The 25,893-nt window shown below is 40.4% G+C and overlaps 1 protein-coding gene and 1 long non-coding RNA gene across 4 annotated transcripts in view; one reads left to right on the top strand and one right to left on the bottom strand.

Annotated features, from left to right (window-relative positions):
• The window catches only part of slc12a5a (solute carrier family 12 member 5a), a 180,772-nt gene extending 160,487 nt beyond the window's left edge, over positions 1 to 20,285 (bottom strand). For both annotated transcript variants that reach the window (XM_035388952.1, XM_035388953.1), the window contains exon 1: positions 19,826 to 20,285. In XM_035388952.1, the coding sequence (XP_035244843.1) occupies positions 19,826 to 19,985 (160 nt within the window). In that variant the 5' untranslated portion in view covers positions 19,986 to 20,285. The remainder of the gene's footprint in view (positions 1 to 19,825) is intronic.
• Positions 1,672 to 4,226, top strand: LOC118211611. Of its 2 annotated transcripts, none has more exons than XR_004762037.1 (3): positions 1,672 to 2,131; positions 2,342 to 2,389; positions 3,529 to 4,226. It is a non-coding gene; the product is annotated as an uncharacterized LOC118211611 (long non-coding RNA). The 2 variants fall into 2 exon arrangements; XR_004762036.1 differs by having other exon boundaries at positions 2,342 to 3,201.
• Positions 20,286 to 25,893: the final 5,608 nt, after the last annotated feature.

The following is a 25,893-nucleotide window of genomic DNA, read 5'->3' as shown; positions in this document are numbered from 1 at the left end:
GCACTAGGCATCTCACATTTATCCACTCTGGGCACCACCTCGCTGTTTTTCAGGAAGCACTTGGTGTGCACCAAGCTGCAATGGGCTAGGATTTTACTTTGACGTACTCCGAGGAAAAAAACACCCTAAATCACTGTCATTCTTTTCTCTGCTGTCCATTCCCATGGAAATGAAGAGGGGTCTCGGTTCTGCCGTCAGGGTCCACCGCAAACAAAGAATCCGCTTATCCACGGTAAAGACAAACAACCAACCAAAATTTCAGGTGAAATTAGTTAGCTAGTACCATTAATGAAAGCAGCCAAGTGATTGACAGGAGTGGAGTGTAGTTACCTAGCAACAGTAAAAAAAAAAAGATGCCTCCTGCACCTTTTTAAGAGTAGGCTTCACAAAATCAAGTCAGGTATTCTTTAGTCATTTTGATGAGCTAAAGCATATGGAGAGCAGATCACTAGACCACTCCAAAACTTTAATTTTGTTTCTTTTCAGCCATTCAGATGTGGATTTGCTTTTGTGTTTTGGAACATTGTCTTGCTGCATAACCCAATAACACATTAGCTTCAGCTCATGGACTGATGACCAGACATTCTCCTTAGGAATTTTCTGAAATCATGGTCCCTTCAATAATGGCAAGTCATCCAGGTCTTGAGGCAGCAAAGCATCCCCACACCATCTCACTACCACCACCACGCTTGACTGTTTGGTATGCTGTTCTTACTGTTCCACTTTTGACTCATCCGTCCATAGAACATTATCTAAAAAGGCTTAGGGATCATTCAGGTTCTGTTTTCAAATGTGAGACGAGCACTGTTTTTCTCTTGTTTAAAGTGGTTTCTGTCTTGCTACTCTCCCATGAATCCCATTTTCCCCAGCCTCCTTCTTATTGAGGAGTCATGAACACTGACCATAGCTGAGGCTAGAGATGCATGCAGTTCTTTGGGTGTTCTTCTGGGATCTTTTGTGACTTCCTGGATTAGTTGTAGCTGTGCCCTTGGAGACATTTTGGCAGGCCAGCCACTCCTACGAAGATTCACTACAGTTCCAAGTGTTCTCCATTTTGAGATAATGGCTCTCACTGTGGTTTGGTGGAGTCCCAGGGCCTTAGAAATGGCTTTGTAACCCTTTCCAGACTGATATATTTGAACAACTTTTTTCTCATCTCTTTTGCAATTTCCTTTTATTGTGTCATCGTGTACTTGGAAGAAACTTTGTGGCGTACAGTATACCTAAAAAAACTTTATGCTGGTGTATACCTGAACAACCTGGATTCTGAAGTATGATGATACACTAATGTACAGTATACCTGAAAAAACTATGCTGAAGTATACCTGAAGTATAAGAATACTTGGAAGTATAATTAAAGTTCATACAAAGTATGCTCAGTATTCTAAGTATTCTATTTTTTCTATTTTTATATTATTTTCTATGAGTACCTACAGTGCCACAGGGCAGACCGTACAGGCTGGTGGAAAGAGGGAAGACTGAGCTCTTGGAAAAAAGGTGGAGGCTGTGATTCTGGTGTTAATGGTCTTAGAACTGGTGATGATGTAAGTCTGCCTGTCTCCAGCCAATCTGCATCTGCCACCCTCCAAAAAAAAAAAAAGACTGGTACAACTGCAATACAGCCAGGAGTGAGACAGAGTCTGCCATTCCAACCGCCCTTGCAGCCTCCAGTTGTCATGGAAACGCATCACTCCCACACCTGTCCGCTAGCCAAAAAACCTCAACTTCAAATGAACAAATCACTGGGTGGGAGTGGAGGAAGGGAGGTGTTGGGAGCTAAAAACTTGGATCACTGCAGCCCCCCTGGTCGCTTTAACCTCATTATTTATTTACAACTAAACACTAATGCGACTTGCTGCTCTTGGTTTTCGGCACAACAAACACAAAAAACGTCTGGGAGGAATTCAGTTCCACCCAGAAGCCTGCAGACCTCTCCTGGTGTGCCAGAACAGACCACCTCCTCCCTTTTCAAACGAGGACGACTGCAACAAGCAGCAAGACAGCCACAGACTGCCACGCTCTAAAATTCATTTTGGTCTGCCCTCGCTTGTAGTGTTCCTGAGGGAATGCATTTGCTCAATTGCTTCTTACAGCACTAAGGGAAATTATTTTTTTTATTGAAACCATGCAGGTACAGTATTCTTTAAAATTTGAGTCATGTTGTTGCGTCTCTCTGGTTTGTCTCTCTGGCGTGTGTGTGTGTGTGTGTGTGTGTGTGTGTGTGTGTGTGTGTGTGTGTGTGTATGTGTGTGTGTGTGTGTGTGTGTGTGTGTGTGTGTGTGTGTGTGTGTGTGTGTGTGTTTCACGGCTTCAGTGAGATTAACGGGCTCTCCTTCCCCAGGTACTGTGAATGAAAACAGGAGAGAGGCTGCTGTGCCAAAGCTGTAAGGTACCCAGTATGGTGAAGGCACTGCATTGCACCAAACCCAAGAGAAGAGGGACAGAGAGAGAAAGGGAGGGGGGGGAGAAAGAGAAACAAAGAGACAGAGGGAGAGAGGAGGGGGTGATAGAGCAAGTACAAGATTAACCAGGAGAGAAAAAAAGAGGGGGAGAGAAACAGAAGGAAGGGGAAAGAGAGAAAGAGAGAGAGATGGAGGATCACTTTGGAAGGATTTCTCCCCGACTGACTGTAGTAGATATCAAAGGGGGGCGTGGGACTATGGCCAGATTCCAGAACATTCTCTCTTTCTTGCCTTTTGATTAATCTGCACGGAATCATTTTTGCAGTTACACTACCTACACAATCATTTTTTCACATCAATCTTGTCTTCTTCTGTTAATCTAGAGCATGTCTAGATGGTGCACTACACAGATCTGCCAGAGGGACCAAGCTGAGAATAGAGCAGACAGAGAGCCTGTTGCCATTATGCCCACCCTTTTTAGTTTGACTGTTCACCACTGTGTACCACATGGAAAATGATTGGCGGTAACATTTCAGGAGAATCACATTCCCTCAGAATTAAGCACTACTTCAGCTGGCGCGCTGAGGGGAAAGACGGCTGTAGCAGTGCTGGACGGTTCGGAGGTGGACAAGCTAAAATAAAACCACATGGATCAATCCTGTGCACCTGGATATAGCCGTAACCAGGATTCCAGGAAACTGCATTTATATCAGTCAACAAGGCAACTCCACATGGTCACTTGCTGTCTATCAACATGCTAAATACAAGTTCACTTAGAGTCTACCAACACACAAATTCTGTAAGTCACTATATTATACTAACATTCCAGGTTTATAAAGGTTATTTGGAAATATAATGAAGATCAACCAAATAGCCAAGTCATACATTCCTTCCATGTTTTTCTTAATCACGGAAACCTGTCATTAGTAACAGGAACTTTTGCTGCTGTATTTGCTTATGGCAAGGCATAGCATTTGGAATGTGTTGACTTTAATGGAAGAAATTAAGTATATTCATGTGAAGACATCCTCCATGCATGTGTCAGAATTTACACCAGGGCTGCCAAGGCTTCTCAGTGCTCCTCAAACACAGATTGCCCTCTCCTCATGTGCCTTGCTTTATTCAGACAGGTTGAAAGAAGAGAGATTGAGAAGGGACCACAGCTGAGGAAGACCACGGCGGAGGACCAAATCCTTGCCTGCACAAGGGGACCTGTTCTCGGTCGAAGAGTTGGCCGCCCCACAGACCATGTCACTTGCCCCACCATGAATGACAAGCTTTGATTCTACTGATGACAATTAAAAGTAACTCAGCATCGGGGAAGCTAAATGCTAGGTCGTGATAAAGCTAGCTTGTAGCTATCCAGCAGAGAGTTTCTGTCATTGAAACACCATCTTTAGAAATGTTTCCCTCCTCAGAACTAGGGACTGTGTTCAGCAGGTTGTCATTGATTGAAACGCTTCCTTAAATCTCCTGAAGTGCTCTGATGACATTTCAGGTAAAACACAACCCCTGGGTCTGAAGAGGGAAACATATTAGAAGATGTGCGTTACTTAGATCCATTGAATCTGTAAGTGGGAAATTTACAGTTAATCTGTGCCTAAGAAAGCTAAACACTGGGTGTGGCTTGTTTTTGAGCCAGCTACCTTGTATGCAGCCATGAAGGCCTCTTATCAGGCTCTCTGAGGAATTCTGGGGACTCTGTTTGAAGGTCATGTCCACTTTTCTTTTCTTTTTTTCATACATCTCTCAATGCAGCATATTTTAATCATCACTGCAATGTTTGTAGAGGAAAATCGTAATTAAATGTACAGTATGTACCATCAGTTTGTGTTGATCTGACAGTAATTCATTGTGATTCTGTGACGTAAAATCCAAATAAATTTGGGAAGAAATCTGTCTATGGTACAATAAACAAGGACTGAGACAGTTTTCCGAAGACAGAGTCAGTCTGCTGCATCTACATTCAATTTCGCTATTGATATCATCACAAGTATCTGGTGTGATATTGAGCACGTTCCGTTACAATGGGGCACTCGACGGCAGACAAAGACTTCCTCCCACGGCCAGCATTTTAATTGTCCACTCTTCAGAAAGCCTTTTTTCTTCCTGCTTAGCAGTTTCAGTAATTACAATTCACATCTGAGAATGCACCCGACAAATGGGCAGAAGTCCAAAAAAAAAACAAAAAACAAAACGCAACCAGGCTAAAGCCGGCGATTTTTTCTGAACCCTCGTGAAAGGAAAAAGGCGCCCACCGACAGGAATTGCATTTTGCTGCTGATATTGTAGATGATATCTCAGCTCAACTAGCCATGGTGTCAGGGGGCCAGAGAAAAGCAATCTATGAGTTTGACTGAGGCTGGTTCTGCGGGGAGATACCAATCAAGAGGGTTCTTACGGTCTCCTGGAAGGTTAGTAGCAGTGAAAGACATTTATACTGATGGAAGGTTATAAAATACAGCGTGATAGTTTTATTTTGTTTAGATTTTTATCGGATCGGAGGGTGGTTATAAATTAAATATATAGTATTCTTACAACATAGCAACACTTCACCCTCTCTTGATATTTACAAATCATGCCCTGGACTACATTCTTAAAGAAGGAAAAAATCGTGGGTAGACTGCTTGAAAAGCTGGTTTACAGTAAATATGCCTTTTCCCCTTCCCTTGATGAACAGATTCATTTTACTTGCTTTATTAATCATTTCAAGAGTATGTTTCTAGGAATGTTTTTTTTTTTTTCAAAATTAGAAGTCAGCGTTCTAGGACTCCAACTTCAATTAAATAGTGATTGCTACATCAGCATTAGAATATTCAGTTAAGGGCATTCAAATCACATATCCGTGATCTTATGCTTCAAAGTTGAGATGAGTTCTTTCTGTATTTCCTTATGTATTTTTAGCATTTTATATTTTATTAAGCCATTGCTCATTGCAGCATGCACAATACTTGAAAAGCACAATACAGTTGAACATCAGATTTCACTATATCCAAACATGTAACTGAAAGCATATACAAGAGATGACTAAGCAAACTGAATGACTCCAAAAGAATAGCACACCGATTGCAGCCAATTTTCAATACTGCCATGTATTTTTCGGTTACAAAGGCCAACCAACTGCCTTTTGAACTGTTGTTGAATCACCACACCTGCACTGTCAGAAGAAATGGTTCCAAAAGGCTCCTCTGTGTCTTCATGGGGAAGCCATATCAAGTTCAAGGGTTCTTTGTCAGGCAAAATGGTTCAATCTGGGAGCTTTCACACTTTTCACAGCTACCACTTTTCACATAGATGGTTCCATAAAGAACTAATAAGGGTGCCCCTATGAAGACAAGCCAAAGATCCATTTATTTATGAGTGTAGTGTTTACAGTCAAGGCACACATGGGAAAAGCTGTTCGGTTGTTGTCATTATATATGAGATATCTTCAGCCATCCCAGTGTCACTGTGCTTTCTGCAATAATGATGACAAAGGACCCAATGATAACAAGAGTACCTGTGGGGCCAATGTTCAAGTTCAGCATGTATTTATTTGTTTCTCATTTTTTGACATCGCCCCACTTCTAAAATTCCCTGCTGCATTCCCACTGCAGGTGACTTACCTTGCCCTCCCCTCCCCTGCTACCAGACAGCAACTGTTAATTCGTTCCTCAGTTTGCTGACTTTCCACTGCTCTGCCGTTACTTTAGCGTCACAATCGTTCTCCATGACAACCAGCGTCAATCGTCTGTAATAACCGGTAATAACCAGGGCCTGGGAAAATATTCTTAGAGTATTTCAGTATTTCAGGCTTTCAATCTGCCTATCAGAGTGCGGCAAATATAGAACATTATCGTTATCACAACAACATATTTTCCTTTGTACTGAGAAGAGGAGTAGATCTTTACATATAATTCCTCAATTCAATCTACCTGCAGTGCTTAACTTTGCTTATCTATATAAATAAAGAGTGTTCAAAAATAAATTGTGCCCCTTTTATTTGTATACAGAGTGAATTACCAGTAAGGAGTAAGTAGTTTAACCTCCACTTTGTCAAAGTCAGTGTGGTGTCAGTCAGCCAAGCTTGTGTCAAGTAAATAAATGCATAGCTGGCAGCCAAACTCCTGTGCCTGCAGTGTCATGCCCAGAACAGACTCTATAGAGTGCCTGAAGGTCAGTCTAATGCCCAGTACATACTCAACACACTGGTGCCCACAAACACTAGTGTACATACTGGATATGGGGTTTTGACCGTGTAGCTGATTACCTGAAACAAATATCAACATGAGGTTTGACGGATTCATCCACAATCCACAATGAGGCAGGTGAAAAGCTATCCACCAGAAGAAATGCATGGCCACAATATGCAGTATATTGTATTGTACTGTATTATTGCATTTTATTGTATTGTATTAAAACCTCAATTTAACCATACAAATTAATTTTAATGTTTATTGTAGCTACCTTTAACTTTTTAAGGTAAAATGCTATTTAAGCATTCAGTAAATGCTGAAGATTTTTAATGCCTCTATAACTTAAAGTCAGAGCCTACCCTACACAATAAAAAGCTGCAGTTAGAAGGTTACTTGATATTTATCTCTATGTCTGCTCGGTAGCTTTAAATAATTGCATTTCCCATCTCTAGCTACCTATAGCTAAATATAACTTTTACTAGTAATTTGCTGCTGTTCCAAATTCAAAATCTTTATTGACTGCCGCAGTGCAGAACCACAGCTCGAATTGAACTAGTTTCAACATCTGAATGCATCAATTCGCAAACATGCTGAACATGCAAGAGTGCCCAGCATTGCGTGATGATGTCGCTGTCTTGAAATGGATACAGGATCATACATCCTCCAGTGTATATGGGAAATGACCTGTGACATACGCTGGCTTCCTATTTTACAAACCATTCCGTGACACACAGTGAGAAAAGAACATAATAAATGTACAAAGACCGATAAGTACTGAAATGAATGGCAAAAGGACATAGCTGACGGGGGGCCAGGCTACATTAATAAAAATATATTTTACCTCCCGCCTTTTAATTCAGATTACTAATCAGCTGTAGCAGCAAATCCATAGTAAATTCATGTATGCCAATGTTTACTTCATGCATGAGTTCCTTTTTCTAACATTGTAATGTTAGAGAAAATAGAAATGATGTGGCAATAGGGATTTTGGCTCAATCTTCAGCAAGCTTTGATGCAGATACAGCTCATAATTGACCAAACATTCCCACCTACCCACATCTTTCCCCACAGAGATGAGCATCAGCAGCACCAAAAAATAAACACATCTGCTGTTTTAACACTCCCCTGAAACGCACTTCTGAAAACACTTGCATGATGATGTCACTGGTATTAAGACGCCAAGCCTCATCGGAGGCCAGTGAACCTACTGATTTCACTTCACTCTGTTTCCCCACATATTTTATTCAGAACTAGCATCACACTGGGGAAAGCCTGGTATCACTATAAAATTTGATGGGAGGCACAAGTGCACATCTGGATCAAAACACTGCTCTTGACACTGTGTGCAGTGTCTCTCTTTTCATCTCATCTCTCTTTTTCTCTCACGTGCTTTGTCTTTCTCTGTCTCTGTCAATTATCACTTGACTTTCCGCACCCATCAACCCCCATCCCCCTTTTTGTGAAAACCATATTACATCACAGAGCATTAAGGGCTAAGGATTAGCCTACTTCAACAGACCCCCCCCCCCCCCCATCCCATCCCCATCCCCATTCCCATCCCTATCCCTATCCCCATCGCCCATTCCCCATTCCTTGCCATACAGAGCCTGCCGTCACCTACAGTACACAAACAACACAACCCTCACACCTTAGGCAGCAAGATGCAACATTGCTCTGATAAACAACAACACTGCCCTCTGCTGTGTAAAATAAGGATTGCATTCGCCGTAAACACCCACGCAACCAACCGCAGGCGTAAGGTGCTCAAAGGCAGGGCAGACCAAACGCTGTTCCTGGAGATCTAACGTCCTGCAGGTTTTCACTTCAGCCCTTGCAACGCACAGCTCATCCAACAGCTAGAGATCTGCATTGAGCTGCTAATGAGTAGAATCCAGCGTGTCAAATTAGGGTTGAGATGAAAACCTACAGGATGGTAGGTCTCCAGGAGCAGGGTTGGGCGACCCAGCTGAAAGGTGATCAATCCGGGATTCATCTAAATATCAACGTGTGTCAATAATAATGGGGCCGCATGAGTATGACATGATTTCTAACGTAGTCTTTTGGTATGGTGCTAAATCAGGGTAAATATGTCTTGGATTACAATAAAGAGGACAGGGCATTATTAGGAACATAATGATATGCTTTATGTATTTATATGGGATCTATGCGATGAGAAAAACTTAGTCATACATTTTTTAGGAATCAAAAATCTTGCCTGGACAGATATTTTTAGTCCCAAAAAAGAAATGTCCAGGAAAAAAGAGGACCCCTGGTCAGCTTAACTACGTAACTTATTCACAGCATGGGGGTATGCATTGCATGATCATTTTGGGGGCCACAGCTTGTCTCCATTCCTGAAGTTAGAGTGCCCCCTAGTGCCACCTTAAAATAATAACAGCTCTCATGTACCATTACATCACTAAATCAAGATTTCTTTCATTATATTACCTGATGCATCTGGCCGAAATTAAATGGCACGACTTCATCGATTTTGTTAATACTGATGATGAGTCTGGCACAAAAAATAAAATAACCGTGTGTGACACAGGAGTTTTATGGTAGAAAGTGTCAAGCCATATTGGAAATCAATGTCTCATTTGAAAGAAGATGCAGTAATTCAATAAAGAAAAAAAACTCCATATATATATTACCAGCAAATGTAGGATCTACAGGAGTTTATTAGCATGGATTTATATCAGACCTAGAGTGATCGATGTGAGCAACATCAAAATGCTTTTAAAGCCTTTTTTGTGTCTGGTTCCACTGTCATAGACTCCCACCGGTTCCCACACTCACTAGAAAAACCGTGAAAAAATTTTGCACATAAGCAAGTCCACAAAACCACAGACCCTCGTTCTCCAGAGTATAAAACATGATACTGTTTTGCCACTAAAATTTACTGAAAACCAATAAAATCTGATCATATCACGGAAAGCCACAAGGTGGCAACCAAGAGCAGAAGTACGTAGAGCCAGTGAACTGGCAGACAATCAACAGAAAGCACTTCAGCATTTCATTGTTCCACGGCAACAGTGACTCAGGGTAAGCAAATGGCTCCATCATTAAACCTGGGAGTAAGAAATGCAAAGAGCCTCTCCTAATCAATACAGACTAGCAAGCTGTGCTGCTGTAGGAATCCCCGGTGGTGGAAACAATGGGTTGGATGCAATGGAGCCACACGTTCCAGCCTGTAGCTGGGCCCAGGTCGGGCTTACCCGTGAGGCCACAGCACCACCACCCTTGCTCTTGTGCACAAGCAGGAATTTAATGCCCTCCAGGTGGGTTTTTCCACTGCGACTCCACAGAAAGCGGTGTGACCTGCCAACTCCCACGCTAGCCTCCATACCAGGCCAGTGAACGTCTTGTGATAATTAGGAGGATAATGGAGTGCGATTTATAGCACCTTCTCGTTATGATTTTAAAACACTTTACAGTGAAAGGGGGCATTCACCTCAACCACCACCATCTGTAGCAGTGATCTGCAAGGCAGACATTTTAAGTCAGAATGCTCAGCACACATTGGTGTAGATGGAGATTAGGGATGCACTGAGATTAATTCTTTTGGCTGATACCAGTACTATTTGATTGTATTGTATATATTTTATACCATTGAATAACGTAAATCGATTTTGCTTTTGATTTATGCTCTTTGATGAAAAAAGTTCAATTACAAAGCTACAGGGTGATGTAAAACCTGCACTCAGTGGCCACTTTATTAAGTTCACCTGCTCATGAATATAAATTGCCTGCTCTTCGAAACAGTGAATCATGTGGCTGAAACTCAATATATAAAGTATGCAGACATGGTGAAGAGATTCAGTTGTTGGTTGATCAAACATTAGAATGAAAAATGTGTCTGAGTGAATTGGACCTTGGTATGATTGGTGGTGCCAGACATGGTGGTTCCAGCATCTCAGAAATGGCTGCCCTCCTGGGATTTTCATGCACTACAGTCTCTAGAGTTTACAGAGAATGGTGCAATAAATAAAAAATATCCAGTGAGCAGAAATTCTGTGGGCAAAAACACCTTGTTAATGAGCGAGTTCAGAGGACAATGGGAAGAATTTTTCAAGCAAACAGAAAGTGTGAATGACCACATTTTGTTCAGATGGTAACATGAAAAAACACAGGGCCAAGTTACTTAAAATAATTTAAGAAAAATTGCGCTAGCACTTCTTTGGAATACAGCATGTTTAATTCGTTTGAGCTATAATAGCCAATTTTATTTATTGTAACTTGGCCTAATTTTGATGTCAGTACTTTTAATGGCAGGCCTAGATTTTGCAAGTTTGAATTACTGACTTTTAGACAATGCTTTGTATGTGCAACTTGACATTCTTGTACATTGAAAACATGTTTTTTTCAGATATAATTTCTTTTTGTACTGTGTTATGAGTAAGTGATAATAGTAATGCATATAGATGTAGGCTATGAGAGACATACATACACATAAATACAAGCAAACACATACATTCCAGCTGAAAGAAAAACATAGGCATGGATTCAGTCATTTTTCCTTTACCATGAATGACAAATAAATGAACATGTTTTTTTAAATGGAAGTGTTTATAATGGGGTATTGTGGACACGACACACCTACCAATTATTTATATGTCGGGAGAGAATATATAGGATAAGCTAACATTAATTTGGAAACATGGTGTTTGCAGGGTAGCTACAGTAGCCAAGTTAAAATGTAGTTAACAGGAAAAATGGCACAGCAGTCAATTTGACCATTCTCACTTTAAGAAAATCAATATACCTACCATGAAGAAGTCATTACCTTGCACCGGTTACCATATGACCAGTTCTTTTACAGAAGGTAGATGACAGTTTCAGGTTTGAAGAGTGTTGTTTTAGCAAGGGTATTGTAAAAAAATGTGAACGATACCCATCCCTCGTCATGAAACAATATTATGTGGAGTTTGCACATTTCATACGAGCATACTCAAAATACATGTGCAGAATTGTCATCTTTTTCAAGTGGAACGTTTGTATATATCTGTCATCTGCTTGCCGCTCAACTCAGGTTTTTCACTGACAGAGAAAGTTGCTCCAACTTTTACACTCACAGAGAATTCCCCCTCATTGCTTATGTCACGCAGTGATTGATAGTTTTCTCTGGTCTGTTGTGGTCTGTTGTTGTTTTTCGACTCTATTTGTGGGCTGTGCACCAGGTGGGCATCCGCCAGGATGAAATGAGGAGCTGAGTCTGAAGTGGCTTTGCTCATATCCTCCAATTTTGGGACATCGGAGGGAGAGGGAGGACACAAAGATCTATTCCCAAGGCACAAAGCAGACAAGGCGGTAGTACAGGAAAGGAGGATAACATTTTTTGAGTATTAGGATGCATCCTTTTTCAGTGTTCGACATTCAGTACCTGCCACATGCCTTCCTCTCAACAAATGCAACCCATTACAATTAGTACCCTATCAACAAATTGCTTTGCGAGGGTCACAAATGATAGCTAATTGTATAATTATTCAGGTGACTGTCACAATCCCATGCCCACAGTGACCCTGCAGAGATTTAGATGGTAATGCAAATTGAAATCATTTTTGCCATCTGCCATAGATAAACGAGTGTCCCTATCTATAGAGCCACATGTCTAGACTAGGCCAATGTTTTAGGGCTGGAATCTTGACCAAGTGTTATCACTTTATGTGGAATCATTTACGATTATAAGAATTTTTGTCCACTGCAAATTCATTAGATTACTGCAACCATGTTTTTCACAGCACCATTTTATAATATTTTAGATAAAGGTCTTCATCTTTATTTGAAGTATACCAAATTTTACTGAAATTGGCCATGTTGTTTACACTATAATATCAAAAGTATCTGAACACCCCTTGGTCTGGGGCTGTTTTTCATGGTTTGGGCTAGCCCCTCAGTTCCAGTGAATGCAAATCTTAACGCAAATTCAAGACAATTTTTTGCGTCCAACTTTGTGGACACAGTAAGGGAGAAGACCCTTTCCTGTTTCAGCTTGACAATGCCACAGGGCATCCAGCGAGGTCCATATAGAAATGTTTTTTTCAAGATCGGTGTGGAAGAACTTGACTGGCCTGCACAGAGCCCTGACCTCAACCCCATCCAACACCTTTGGGATCAATTGGGAAGCCAACTGTGAGCCAGGCCTAATCGCCCAATCAGTGCCCGACCTCACTAATTCTCTTCTGGCTGAAGAAATGGACCAAAATATAGTATAAAGCCTTCCCAGAAGAGTGAAAGTTTGTTGTAGCAGCAAAGGTAGACCAACTCCATATTAATGGCCATAATTTTGGATGAGACGTTGGATGTCAGGAGTCCTCATGTTTTTTGCCATGTAGTGTACGAGGATATGGCTTTTTAAATGTATTATTTAAATTTCAGAATGGCAGAAAACCCAATGTGGTAAGCTTTATAGGTAACTGAGGCAGAATTAGTTTCTTTGATTAATTCAGAGTCTAAATTCAGGAGAAAAGGAATCAATCAAACTTTTACCCCACCATCATGTTTAGGCTCTGGGCCTCAATTTGTAAAAACTGCTCTGTTTTAGTACCGACAATAACAAGGAACTGATGAAGCTACCAAATACAAGCCTGACTGGCTCATGTTAAATGAAGCCAGAGAAGTATCCATTACATTACATGTATGTATCAATCTGATATTGACAGTATATACCCAGTGTGACTTAAATAGCATTTTTTTTTTTACAAATATATGAACACATAAACACTCATTATATTGGTACTATATGCATTAACAATTGGGCTTGTCTTGTTCTCTCCTACCTCAGCTTTAGATATATCAGAGTTCTGCCCAACCCCTTGAACTCTCATGCACACGATTGCTGGGAGATGGCCAAGCTGCCGTAACCATGGTAACCCAACGCTGCCTAACTAGGAGCTCTTCTCAAAAGCAGACCTAATTGTGCTTTTTTTTCAAGTCTCACACATCGCACACACATTGCACAGAACAAGTTCAGCTCTGCAGCCACAAAAAAGACCACTTTCATTTCATAATTGTAATTTTACATGCATTTCCAAGTAGCTCTTTTTCTTGGCAACAGTTTCCATCTGATGACACTCCTGTTTCTGGGTGTAGTCATCTGTCAGTCAACACGAGTGGGGCTGAACCTGATTAGCGATTGGCTAATCCTTTGCTATCCATTACTTTGGCTGGGTCTCGCAGTACTTTTCTAGCACAAGACTAGTGCAAAAATGTCAAAAACTGTCCCATCTGTTCAGTTCAGTTCTGCAGGCGCAAAAAATAATAGGCTACATAAAATGAAAATCCCAGTGCATATACCACAAGCAGGAACAGACATAGCGCATAGAGTTCTCCTGCAACTCCTCGATATACCCAGTCTGAAACTGCAGTCCCCATCAAGGACCAGTGAAAAATGTGGAAAAAGCTGTGTGCATATGTATTATAGTGATTCAGCCAAGTGTCAATATTTCTGTGACTCAACGTCAATATTTCTTTAGCCTTACTAATTTCCATGGTCTCATTGCAAACACAGATTTTGAGGGTTAACTCATATTTGGCCAAAGGGGGTGATACAGAAAGGTTTAAAAAAACTCTGGGTTTGTATGTTTTATTGTATAGCAATTACACAGCAAAAGAAAATCTATAAAGCATAACCTGGACAAGTTTGTAGAGCCTCCCATTCCCAAAATCCCCCCTGGGACAACCGGGCAAGCTTAAATCCTGTTGCCTAGTTGCGGTATAAAGCTCGAAATTCTCCCGGAAAACCTCCTCTTCTAGATAACAAACTTTTGAAATTTCCGTTGGTAAAGTAAATTGTTCATCTGTGTAGTGTGAAGCCCTATTCACAGTCCTGCATAACCAACCCTGTTCCTGGAGATCTACCATCCTGTAGGCTTTCATTTCGACCCTAAGTATAGTATCCCCATGAGTGTTCAAAAGATTATTTTTTTTAAATAGTCAACCTATGCGCCATGTTTCGTCCCAATCGGAGCAAAACCGCAGGAGACACAGACAGAAAGACAGACAGACAGACAGACAGACAGACAGACGACTCATTGCAATACCCCCTCGTGGGTGTAATAAGAATTATAATTCTAAAAATTCTAAAAAATTATTAAGTGGAAGACTCCACCTTCTACTTCATTACATTACATGGTTTCACTTGTAGGCCTATCAGTTATAAGAAAAGGCGAATCTGGTCGCAGTAATTTTGTGAATTAATTTATGTAAAAACCAATAAGCAGCACCAATTCAAGTGCAGTCATCTCTGCACTCAATGTCCGCCTCATCTCCTATAAACTGGCATGTCGCCACCGAGCATTAAAAAAAAAAAAAGCCTTAACAAAGTCAATCGGCAAATCCTCTCTGACGAGCATCTGAAGAGAGGGCTTCGCAGAGCCAATGCTCAGGGCATGCTGGGGACGGTTTAATAAGTCGCAGTAGTGCGGAGAGAGCTGCTGTGGGGCTGCTCTGTGTTTCTCTGCCACACAGTTCCTGAGGAGGACAGGCAGCACTGCCGCACTTATCTCGTTAAGAGTGACCCTACCGCACAAAGTGCCTTCTGCATACCAATCAGACCTTTACCAGCATTTTATAAAAATACAATTTGGCCACAACTCCCATCGTGTTTTTATTTTTTTTATATTTATGGGGGGGGGGGGGGGGCTTAATATGTAAAAGTCCCACCCTAATTTTGAATGAGCCAATCACAAACCGCACTGCTCATTAAACAGTAGACATCCACAGTTGTTCTCTGAAACATGGTGTCGCCAGCTTCTTCTTTTCACATGGCAGACTACAGCAAAGCTCACAGAGGGTGGAGTCGGAGGAAGACCTTTCATACGTGGCTTTGACGTGCGCAACGGGTGTGTGGCTGACCAGCAGGGGTCGCTGGAGAGCGATGAAACACAGACCCCCCTCAGCCTGTGGTAACCAACTCTGTCCCTGGAGATCTACCATCCTGTAGGTTTTCATTTCAACCCTAATTTGGTACACCTGGTGACTAATTAGCAGCTCAATGCAGATTTTTAGCTGTTGAGGGAGGTGTGCATAGTTAGGGTCGGAGTGAAAACCTACAGGACGTAGATCTCCAGCAACAGGGTTGGTTACCACTGCTTTAAGCTACTGAACCCTTCCAAAAAACAGGGTGATGCAATCAGCCTTAGCATTTCCTTGGTGGTTACAATTTATTAACACAGTGAACCGTAGCCTTTATAGGCTAAATGACGAAATCTCCAAACCTCACTTTGGTGAAGACTACCTGTTTTTTGCAATCTGACTTTTCTTTGAATCTGAGGATTACCAGCCAGAAAGGACATGCTGCTGCTTTGCAAACAGCTTCTGTAGAACCTGTCTGTTAGCATTGTAAAAGCGGCGGCATGATCCTTTCCCGCTAGAAAGCTTGGGCCTGGACTATTTAACAGACCTTTCAATTACCTAAGTACATAAGAGACCAGGGGGAGGACCAGAATCGGTCCAATCAAGCATAGAGGGTGATTAAAACACTTAAGGAATGAAAAAGAAAATGGCTTTTGGCACAGAGATTTATGTCAGCGAAGATTGAAGACGGAAGGTTTTCACTTCCCCTGCACCAACAACAAAAATAATTACAGTGCTTTGTATAATTGAGTTTCAACATCACAGCAAGGGCTAAACCCCTGAATAAGGAAATATGAATACACTGAAATGTGTGGAGGAACTTCCTTCATGTTCTGGAATATATGGAAAAGAATAAGACAAAAAAAAGCCATCATAATGGAGACAAATGGCTCATTTTCCTCATATTTCTGTGTCTTTGCAGTGTGCACTGTGATAAGACTGAACTGACGAGGGCATTTTAAATTCCAAGACTTTTCTGGGGCTAAATCATCATATTAATTGCCTTCTCTGTGCATCCATCCATCCATTATCTAAACCTGCTTATTCCCGTTTAGTCTCTCAGAGGGTGCTGGAGCCTATCCCAGCGTGCATTAGGCTTTTGTGGGCTGTATATAATTAATATAAAAATGATAAATTTAAAAATGTAAACCATTAATGATGGCTATGGCTTCTATTTCAACAGTGAAAGCAAAATATTTGGTTTAGGTTAAAACTATGTTTGATGTACTGAGTAGCCTGCCTCTCAATACCACACCAATTGTTTTGTAAAATAAATTTTTGTTAACTGATACATTTATCTTGCATACTGCATCATGCTACATTTTTATGCTCAACGTTTTCAGTGCCATATTTTATTTTATTTATTAGAGTTTATTTTGCTCCAAACCCTTGCTCATGCTCATTGCTCATGAGAGAGAATTTTACAGTTAGAATATAAAGTTTGAAAACTGTGCTGAAAATTATGCGCTCAATTTCCTCAGTCTCAGACAGATTCAAGGCTTTTGCCGTATTTTTTTTTCTCTGAAACATTTGATCAATTGAAGTGTTGGGTCTGGCAGTGTCCCTTTGCTTGTGACCACATTTCAATGATGTAATGTGTCAAATCTATCATTTACTTACATCATCAAGATTTCTATTTGTTTTTACTATGTTTCTAATTCCAATTTTAATTTAGGCAAATGTAAATGTATTCAATAAATGTCCCCAGTTCCTTAGCCACAACACTGATAAAATCTGGATAGAGATCCATTTTACAGGCTAAAATATAGACTAGGTTAGGGTCCACAGACAAGGACAAAATTTAAGTTAAGTGATTCAAGTCTGTGTGTTATGCTGAATCAGAGTTACAATTACTTACAGATGCAATTGGCTACAATTAACTGAGAGAGGCATGTGCGTGAGAGTGCATTCTGAGTTTGCATGTAGGTTAACTAGGAAGTATCAAGCATGCGCTTGATGTGTACCAACACCAGCACCTCAACTCAAATGGTGGAGTTAAGTGAGAAGAAGCTTCAGAGGACCCACGTCCTCATCTGTGCTCCTCAACTGTTTTCCGAGTGTCGCTTGATCTATTGGTAGAAAATCGTAAATTACAAGTGACCAAAATAATCTTCATAAATCACACACAGCTTTATCTGGTCATTGCTGAAAAGTATCTTTTTTTTCAGACATGTCTCTTATTTATCTAGCCTAAACTTGATTATTGATTGCTAGCTAGCTGTGGGAGCTTGCTATGTAGTTTTCTTATCAAATATTTTCAATGGTCCAGGAAGTATTATTAATGTTACACCTATATGTCATAAGATTATTATTAAGTAGCTAGCTGACCAGTCATTTCAAACTGTAGCTAATCTACAGCAGATTATCATCACTTAAATGCTGGAAATCTACAGTAAGTGGAGTGCATGAAATAAGATGGGTTATATAGACAATTCGCAAACATTCTAGGAAAGGCCCACTCTTTTCAAAAGAGATGGTGTTCACCCATCCTTGAAGGGCATCACTCTTTTATATAGCAAAATTATTTATGGTCTTAATTCTCTAAAATGATAAGAGCTAAGGCCATAGCTAAGGCTAGGCTACAGACATTGTGTCCATACAGATGCCAGCTTCTCCAAACAGCCGACTAGGCTTCACCCAATTTAGACTGTGTCAGTCGCCCAAAATCAAAATTATGTGGATAAATATCACAACAAGACATTGTATTAATTCCAGTAACACTACTCTGAAATTTGGTTCACTAAATATAGATTATCCTAAATTCTAAGGCAGCCTGTGCGAACAAACTAATCACTGATTATAGTCCTGACATACTATGTCTTAATGAACGTCGCTGAAAGTGGATGAGAACTTTGCCTTACCGGGGGTGGAGTTGTCACTCAAACCCAAAACCTGAATAATTTGATTCATTTTAAGTACTGGTCATGAACCTTGCACAAACATTTCTTGTAAAAAAAAAAATAAAATAAATAAATAAATAAATAAATAAATACATAAATAAATAAATAAATAAATAAAAAGTGTGTGTGTGTGTGTGTGTGTAAACACCTATTTATTTGTTTATTAGATTTGTTTAGTTTTTCCATAATCTGATCGGGAGACCTCGTATATCCTGCCTTTGACAGCATCGTAGACATCTGGTCAAAAAACTGTTTATTTCTACAGGTGCCATCATGTTTACTTTGAACGGATTTTCCTGCCCCCAAACTAATAAATAAATATGTCTCCTCCTAGGACAAATTTGTTTGTTTCGTTACTTATTATTATTATTATTATTATTATTATTATTATTATTATTAACGTTAGCCGAGTTTTCTCATTTGTAAACGAAACGATTAGACCAGAAATACGCGGTGAAGCGCTGTGACGTAGTCGGGGTTAGCCCACTTTGAAACTTGCGTGTGAAACGCCCGTTAACCCAGGGTTAAGAGCCCAGTTAGCCCAGGGTTAAAACGGTTCTAGAACGCATTTAGCCCAGAGTTAAGTGCAGTGTGAAAAGCCCTAGCCTATAGCTGCCATATTGTATGACATACAAAGGCCTTTATCTCTGCTGTTTTATTAATGTATTACAGATCCTACATGCCCAGTCCCAGAATGCTGCAGCAAACAATGCTGAAGTATTCCTTTATGCAAAATGGTGCCTGAAAACTGTGCTTGTGAGCAACAGCCATGAAGATTAATTTTGGAACTACCTGATTCCAAAATGGATGCATAATTATAGTAGAATCAAATTGAAGCATTTACCACATCACTCCTGATGATATGTTAATTTGTACAACACAGTGTTAGTGAATGTTACGGGGGCATGGCAAAAATATTGAAAGAGAAACTATTTTGATTGTCCTGTAATCCATACATGATGCACAAAAAATGGGATGCTGCAATGCAGGGAGGATAACTGTACTGCAAAGAAACAAACCTCAAAATTGCTTTGGAATTACTGGCTATATGTACAACTGCTGCAGTAGTTATCAACAGACAAATCCCAGAATTTCTTTATACCACAGATATATTTATCTTTTTATTTATGAAAAATATGACATTTTGGTGTGGTGAAGATCTTGTGTCCTTATAGTGAAGTATTATGGCTGATAGGCGGAAAAAGTTTCCCCACACTCAGTCAACATAATTATTAACACAAATGGGGAGGGGAGGGGGGGTATTCTGTGCAGTGGTTTGGATAATAAGTGCGTAATAAGTAGGCTACTTCAACATGCAGCACCGTCATTACCATTGAATTAGGAATCCTTATTGCCTCGTGCACCTGTACACAGTGATGTCACGGATTCTTCGGTGCATATTGCATATTTGTCGCCTTTACCAATTACAGTCATGCTCACAGGTGGAGAAAATCACTTGGACATGTCTACTGTACGGTTACCGCGAACATCCTACCTTTAGCCACTTCGTGCCCCGCAACAGAGACTCCTCCGTCCGAAGACCCTGGGCAGGGTTCGTCGCCCTCAAACAGCTGGTTTACCTCTCCTTGTCTGCTTGACAAACGACAGTTGTCTTCATCTTTGGAGAAAGCGGTGACCGTAAACCTCTGGCTCATGGTAGAGACGTTACCAGACAGCCGTGAGAAGAGCGAGGCGGCTTCTGATTGAGCTTGACTCGGTGCAGGAATTCACCGAGGTTGCCAATGCAGACAGCTCGTAGACCTAACAGACGATACACAAAACTCCTAAATGACCCCAGTCTTTTCTGTCAGCCTCTAAAAAAATCTTTCTCTGTATCTTCTTGATAATGTATACGTTGCCTAACCATTCGTATGCATGAGATACTGAATGGCAAGCTTTCACATCAACCGGTGTCTGCGTCGACCTGCGCGTCCGGGTCCTAAAGCCGGTTATTGAGCAAAGTGGATGTGTATCTTTATTCTAACATGAAATCATGTTGGCGATGTTCGACATTGTTGTAATTATTTGGCAAGCTTATTTATTATCATGTCGCCCAAAGTACGCAAGGCGAACTGGGTTTTGATTGTTGTCGGTATACTGATACTTTCACAAAATAGGCTATTTAATCAGATGACAACCACGTCAATAGAAAATAGTCATTTGCAATTTTTTTTTTTCTGTGCGTCAGCTGGTAAATGCCAGAAATGACCCTGCCGTTATTTAAAAGGTGCAAAATATATGCCTATGCAAAGGCAGTAGCCCACATTTTGCTGATGGCATGTCAAGAGCACTATTTGAAACTGTAGCTGGGACTATCCAAAATTAAACTGCACAAACATGCCATTTAAACAGCAGAGACATTTTATTTATAGAAAGTCTTAATAAGGGAATTGATTTAACCCATGAGGAGCAAATTAGGTTCACAATTAAAATGCTGAGTTTAACCCAAAGCCCACATACACTGTATTGTTCAAGGCCAATAACTTGATCAATTACCTGAGAATTATTTATCTGATGATGTGACAAAATTATACATAGTCAAACATTTAAGCAATCAAAATAAAAATGGTCTGTTTATACTGATTGGTGGACAGAGGACAGACTTCTCGGTGCAGACAGTGCAGTGCTCTAAAAGCCCGAAGCCTTTATTTCTCCCTTACTTCCGCATAATTCAAAACACACTTTCACACACACGACCGTCAGACTATTACATCATGATTTTAAAATGCTCTTCCAGATGCTGACTTTTCACAATAAGATCCTAACTGCCTACTCAAGTGTAAAATACTATCGGGTTCTCTGCGCAATTGTATGTAGGCCTAATGCAGTGGTACGCAACTCTGTTCCTGGAGATCTACCATCCTCTAGTTTTTCACTCTAACCCTAATAAAGCATACCTCATTCAACAGCTAGAGATCTTTTTCAGCTGCTAATTAGTAGAATCAGGTACAACAGGGTTGAAATGAAAATCTACAGCACGGGTTGATCTCCTGGGGCAAGGTTGGTTACCACTGGCCTAATGTGACATGGGCAGCAGGGGGCGATGTTCAGCAGGCAGGGTGATCATGGGAAGATCTTCTCAGAACATCGAGATTACATTACATTACATTACATTCATTTGGCAGATGCTTTTATCCAAAGCGACATACAAAAAGTGCATTTCATGTTCATAGACAACTGCTAAACACAGGTTCAGTAAGGTACAATACTTATTTTGTACAGCTATTTCTAGCCAAGAACACAGTTCACACAGTGAACACTATTCTGACCTAACCTCTACAAAACAAACTAGGCAGAAGAATAAGCTACAGTATTAGGACAAATACAAATTATGAAAAAGTGCTGAGATGGGGCAACATATAACAAGTGACATGAAGGGGGGGGGGGGGGTTTAAAAGAGTGAAATATACAGCGTGGTGGTGGTTAGTCTAGGTATAGTCTGAAGAGATGAGTCTTCAGGCCACGGCGGAAGATGGGTAGTGATGGGAAGGTTCGGAGAGGGACGGGGAGTTCGTTCCACCACTGGGGAGCTAGGGTGGAGAAGCTCTGTGATCCCTTTGGGCGGGTGGGAGGGGTTACAAGGCGCCCTGCTGCCGCAGAGCGGATTGGTCGAGCAGGCACATAGAATTGAGTCATGTCCTGCAAGTAGATGGGGGCTGTCCTGTTGGCAGCAGTGTAGGCAAGGGTCAAGGCTTTGAACCGGAGATGATCTCCTCATGATCTTTAACAATAAAAAACAGACAATCGAGTTACGGCTTGGTGGGGCATCATGCCCCATACCTAAACAGCGCTGAGAATTTAGCACTTTTCAGGGTTTCTTACAGAAATAACCACAATGACCACTGACTCTCAGCCCTTAAAAACATTAATTTCTCTACCTTCTGACCCCATTTCAACAGACAGAATTCATAAACTACTTCGCACGTCCACACAATAAAGCCCCAAACTTATGGGATTTTGCTTTCCTTATTCTTTTTTCCTTCTTCTTTTTCCTGCCTGATTACATCATCACAAATGCTCTGGGCCCTCAAAGAATATGTCTCCCCATAATTTAGGAAATATTGGGTAGCATTGCTTTGGAATACAGCTTGTTTGATTTGGGTGACATAAGATCAGTGCTTGAATTGGGGCACAGTCCCACTTCTTAATTTCAGTTGGCTGTGTCCCTGGATTTAACTGTGCGTCCTGTTAATTCTCAATTCTTTCACCTACAGATACATACTGAAGCAATGCAGGTTTGTGTCTTATCTGGGACCTGAACCTGTGACCTTTAGGTTACAAGACCAGCTCCTTACCCATTATGCTACACTGCTGCCCCAAGGAAATCTTGGCACGACAATAGCAAAGTCTTTAAAATCAACCCAGTGCAATTCTTCTGAAGTTTGGCAGAGAACATGTGAAACAGACTTACACCATCAGCGTGTTCAAACATCAGCACAAAGGAGACTCCTTCCATTAATGATCACCGACAGTTCATTAATGAAGTCAAAGTGCTGCACCCTTCCTGACAGAGAAGAATTCTTCAAAATTTATTCTACGGACAGCATCAGAGGATTCCGTGAGTACATGGACTACAAAGGCGCACAAACACCAGCTTTAAAACAATTGCAGCATCCAGCAACGAGTGTGAACGCACTTTCAGTACAACGAACGACATTCTCACTTCAGAAAGAAATGCTTTAGCGATTAGCCGTCTCGCAGACCTTGTCTTTTTAAAATGTGATGGCCCAGCACCGTATCAGTTCAATCCCATCAACTAGCCTACATGAGGTCTTGGCTGGCTAAAAGATGCCACAGTGCCAAGGAGACTGCTTGCTGCGCTCCAATGCTACATTGAAATACGAATCCTCTGGAAGCTGTTTTGACGTTAATGTTTTGAAGTATGATATGAATAGCATATGCTAGAAATTTGATAAATTAAGTTTATTTGATTTGAATCTAAATATTGATGCTGTTATATCAATACCCCCAAGCAAGCCAATACAATGAGAACACAATGGAAAATAAAATGTGTTTCATATAAATTTAAATTTATTTTGACTAATAAAATCTATTTAAATCAATATTTTGCGCCAAATTTGATTGGGACAATACAAATTAACATGCTACCGGTTCATATGGATAAAACAAGTTCCTGTGCAGAACTCATCCTCTGCATAGAGATTACAGTCTTTAGTATTCCGTCTGTCACACAGTACAACAGATAAAATTCTGATTTGTATATAGATGTAAGAGGAAATCGCTTGCATATTTGCAGGGGCGACATAGCTCAGGAGGTAAGAGCGGTTGTCTGGCAGTCGGAGGGTTGCCGGTTCGATCCCCTGCCCTGTCAAAGTGTCCCTGAGCAAGACACCTAACCCCTAATTGCTCCCAATGTGTTGATTGGTAGCTTGCATGGCAGCCTTTCACCGTTGGTGTGTGTGAATGGATGAATGAGAGGCATCAATTGTAAAGCGCTTTGGATAAAAGCGCTATATAAATGCAGTCCATTTATCATGTTTCACGTAAGTAGGCTTTATAAGTACCTGCTACATTGCTGCTTGGGAATCTCTTCTTGCCATCACTTCTTGTTGAACTTGAAGGTCATGATGCAGCATAACGGTCCACTGTGTCTCCACACACAACAATAAGTTGCCAAATTCACATCCAGTCAGAAATTTTCTTTAAAGGATGCATGTTAATGCCAGATATAAACATGACTGGTGACTGTAACCTCACTTTCTGTTTCATTATTTGTGACTGTGTAATAAATTCCTGGTGGTAACTACACTGGCCTACTGGCAAGTTTCCTTTGACTGGTAGCAACAAGGTGTTGCAGGCTATGCACTTTCATATACAGTGGTGCTTAAAATTGTATCTTTCTTGTGGATTAATAAATCCTGGAAATTAATTTAATGTCCTTATGTGAATTTCATAGTGGTGTCCCTGGTGTTCAGTAAATTTGGAATCCCACCAGGTCTTGAGAGCTACCATCCATTATAAGTAGTATTTGTGATAGTTTTGTCGATAAAATAGAACCATGCTTTTATATTTGATGATGGTTAATTGATAGTCTCAACATACAATTCAGAAGTCTTTAATTTATCCACATATAAATTGACCATGGTGGTTGGTTGCAGTGGGATAGTCAATGCACCTTTTTTTTTAGGAATGGACGTAAAGTTTATTAGGACATATTATTAACCAAACCATTTTAAACAATGTGCTAAATCAAACGTTGGAACAATTGTATGATGCAATTGTGAGGAATAACCTAGGGTAGCACAGTGGTGCAGTGATTATTGCGGGTGGCAGCGTAGTATGCTCGGTAAGGAACTGGGCTTGTAACCTAGAGGTTGCAGGTTTGGTTCCCAGATAGGACACTGCCATTGTACCCACGAGCAAGGTACTTAACCTGCATTGCTTCTGTATATATCATGTTTCTGAGGCTATTTGTACTCTCAGTACAATTCTATGTGGTTTATTGACATGACAACATTTTGTATTTGCATTGCATGGCACGTAGTGTGGAACATAAATAAATCATCAAATGTGGTATGTTGTGTAGTAGAGGTAATTATTTTATTTACTCACCGTCCCTTATTGTCTGACATTTTAATTTATCTCTCCTGAATGTGTGGAAGATGTGGCATTTGTACGTCTGCATTTCAGAAGGAAGTGCCCATCTATGTCGACCTCATCTGTTTTATAGTGCCCACATGTTGTCTCGTCCCGTTGTAGCCTTAATTTTCAGCAGACCCACTTGACTCCTTCCTGTGAGGTGTTTCTGCTGGATCTACTCAGCTTCTGTCCCAAGTGCTTCTCTTCTGAGGTTCTCCTCACCTAATCCACCATTACTCCCAGATTTCTATATAAAACTTGACAATAAAACTGTCTAATTTCAACTTTGTTAACGGTAATCGTAACATAAATTATTTTAAAATGATGAAAGGACAAAATATTTATCATATAAAAATATATGGTATTGAAAAGATGCTATTTCTAACCCTAAGAATTTAACATGGTTATTTGGAGAACCCTTAGAAGATCAAAGAAGATTCTATGTAGGACCATTAGGTATTTTCTAAAGTTCTTGGTAGAACCTTCTTTTGTGTAAAACCACAAAATTGAGCCCATAAACCCTGATGTAGACACTCATAAAATAAGAGGTGTATTCAGACTGTCCTTTTGCATTTACAATATGTAATTTACTATGATAAATCACAATTTACATTTACAAATATGTTTTGATCTTGTAAATTGTGCCATAATGTCTTGCCGCAAAAATACAGGACCATAGCAAGGAATCTTCCATGAGAAAAACAACCACTCTTTTGTATTTTTAACCACTACAACAAATGGGACTCAATTAAGCTATTTCTTAAAAACACCCACTTTAATTTCCAACAAATGTCCGTACAACTGTTCAACAAGCACAAAAAATGACACAATGCCTTCTTTTCAAATACTTTATTCATATTTAGGGAATACAACCTTTTTTTAAAGTGTGGTTTGGACATGGTTTACAGCACTGCCTTTCTGTTTGCAATCATGAAAGAACATTCTAGCATCACAGACAATATC

Source organism: Anguilla anguilla, chromosome 13 (assembly GCF_013347855.1).
Source record: "Anguilla anguilla isolate fAngAng1 chromosome 13, fAngAng1.pri, whole genome shotgun sequence".
NCBI classification, from domain to species: domain Eukaryota; kingdom Metazoa; phylum Chordata; class Actinopteri; order Anguilliformes; family Anguillidae; genus Anguilla; species Anguilla anguilla.
This window is presented reverse-complemented; position numbering and strand designations above follow the sequence as displayed.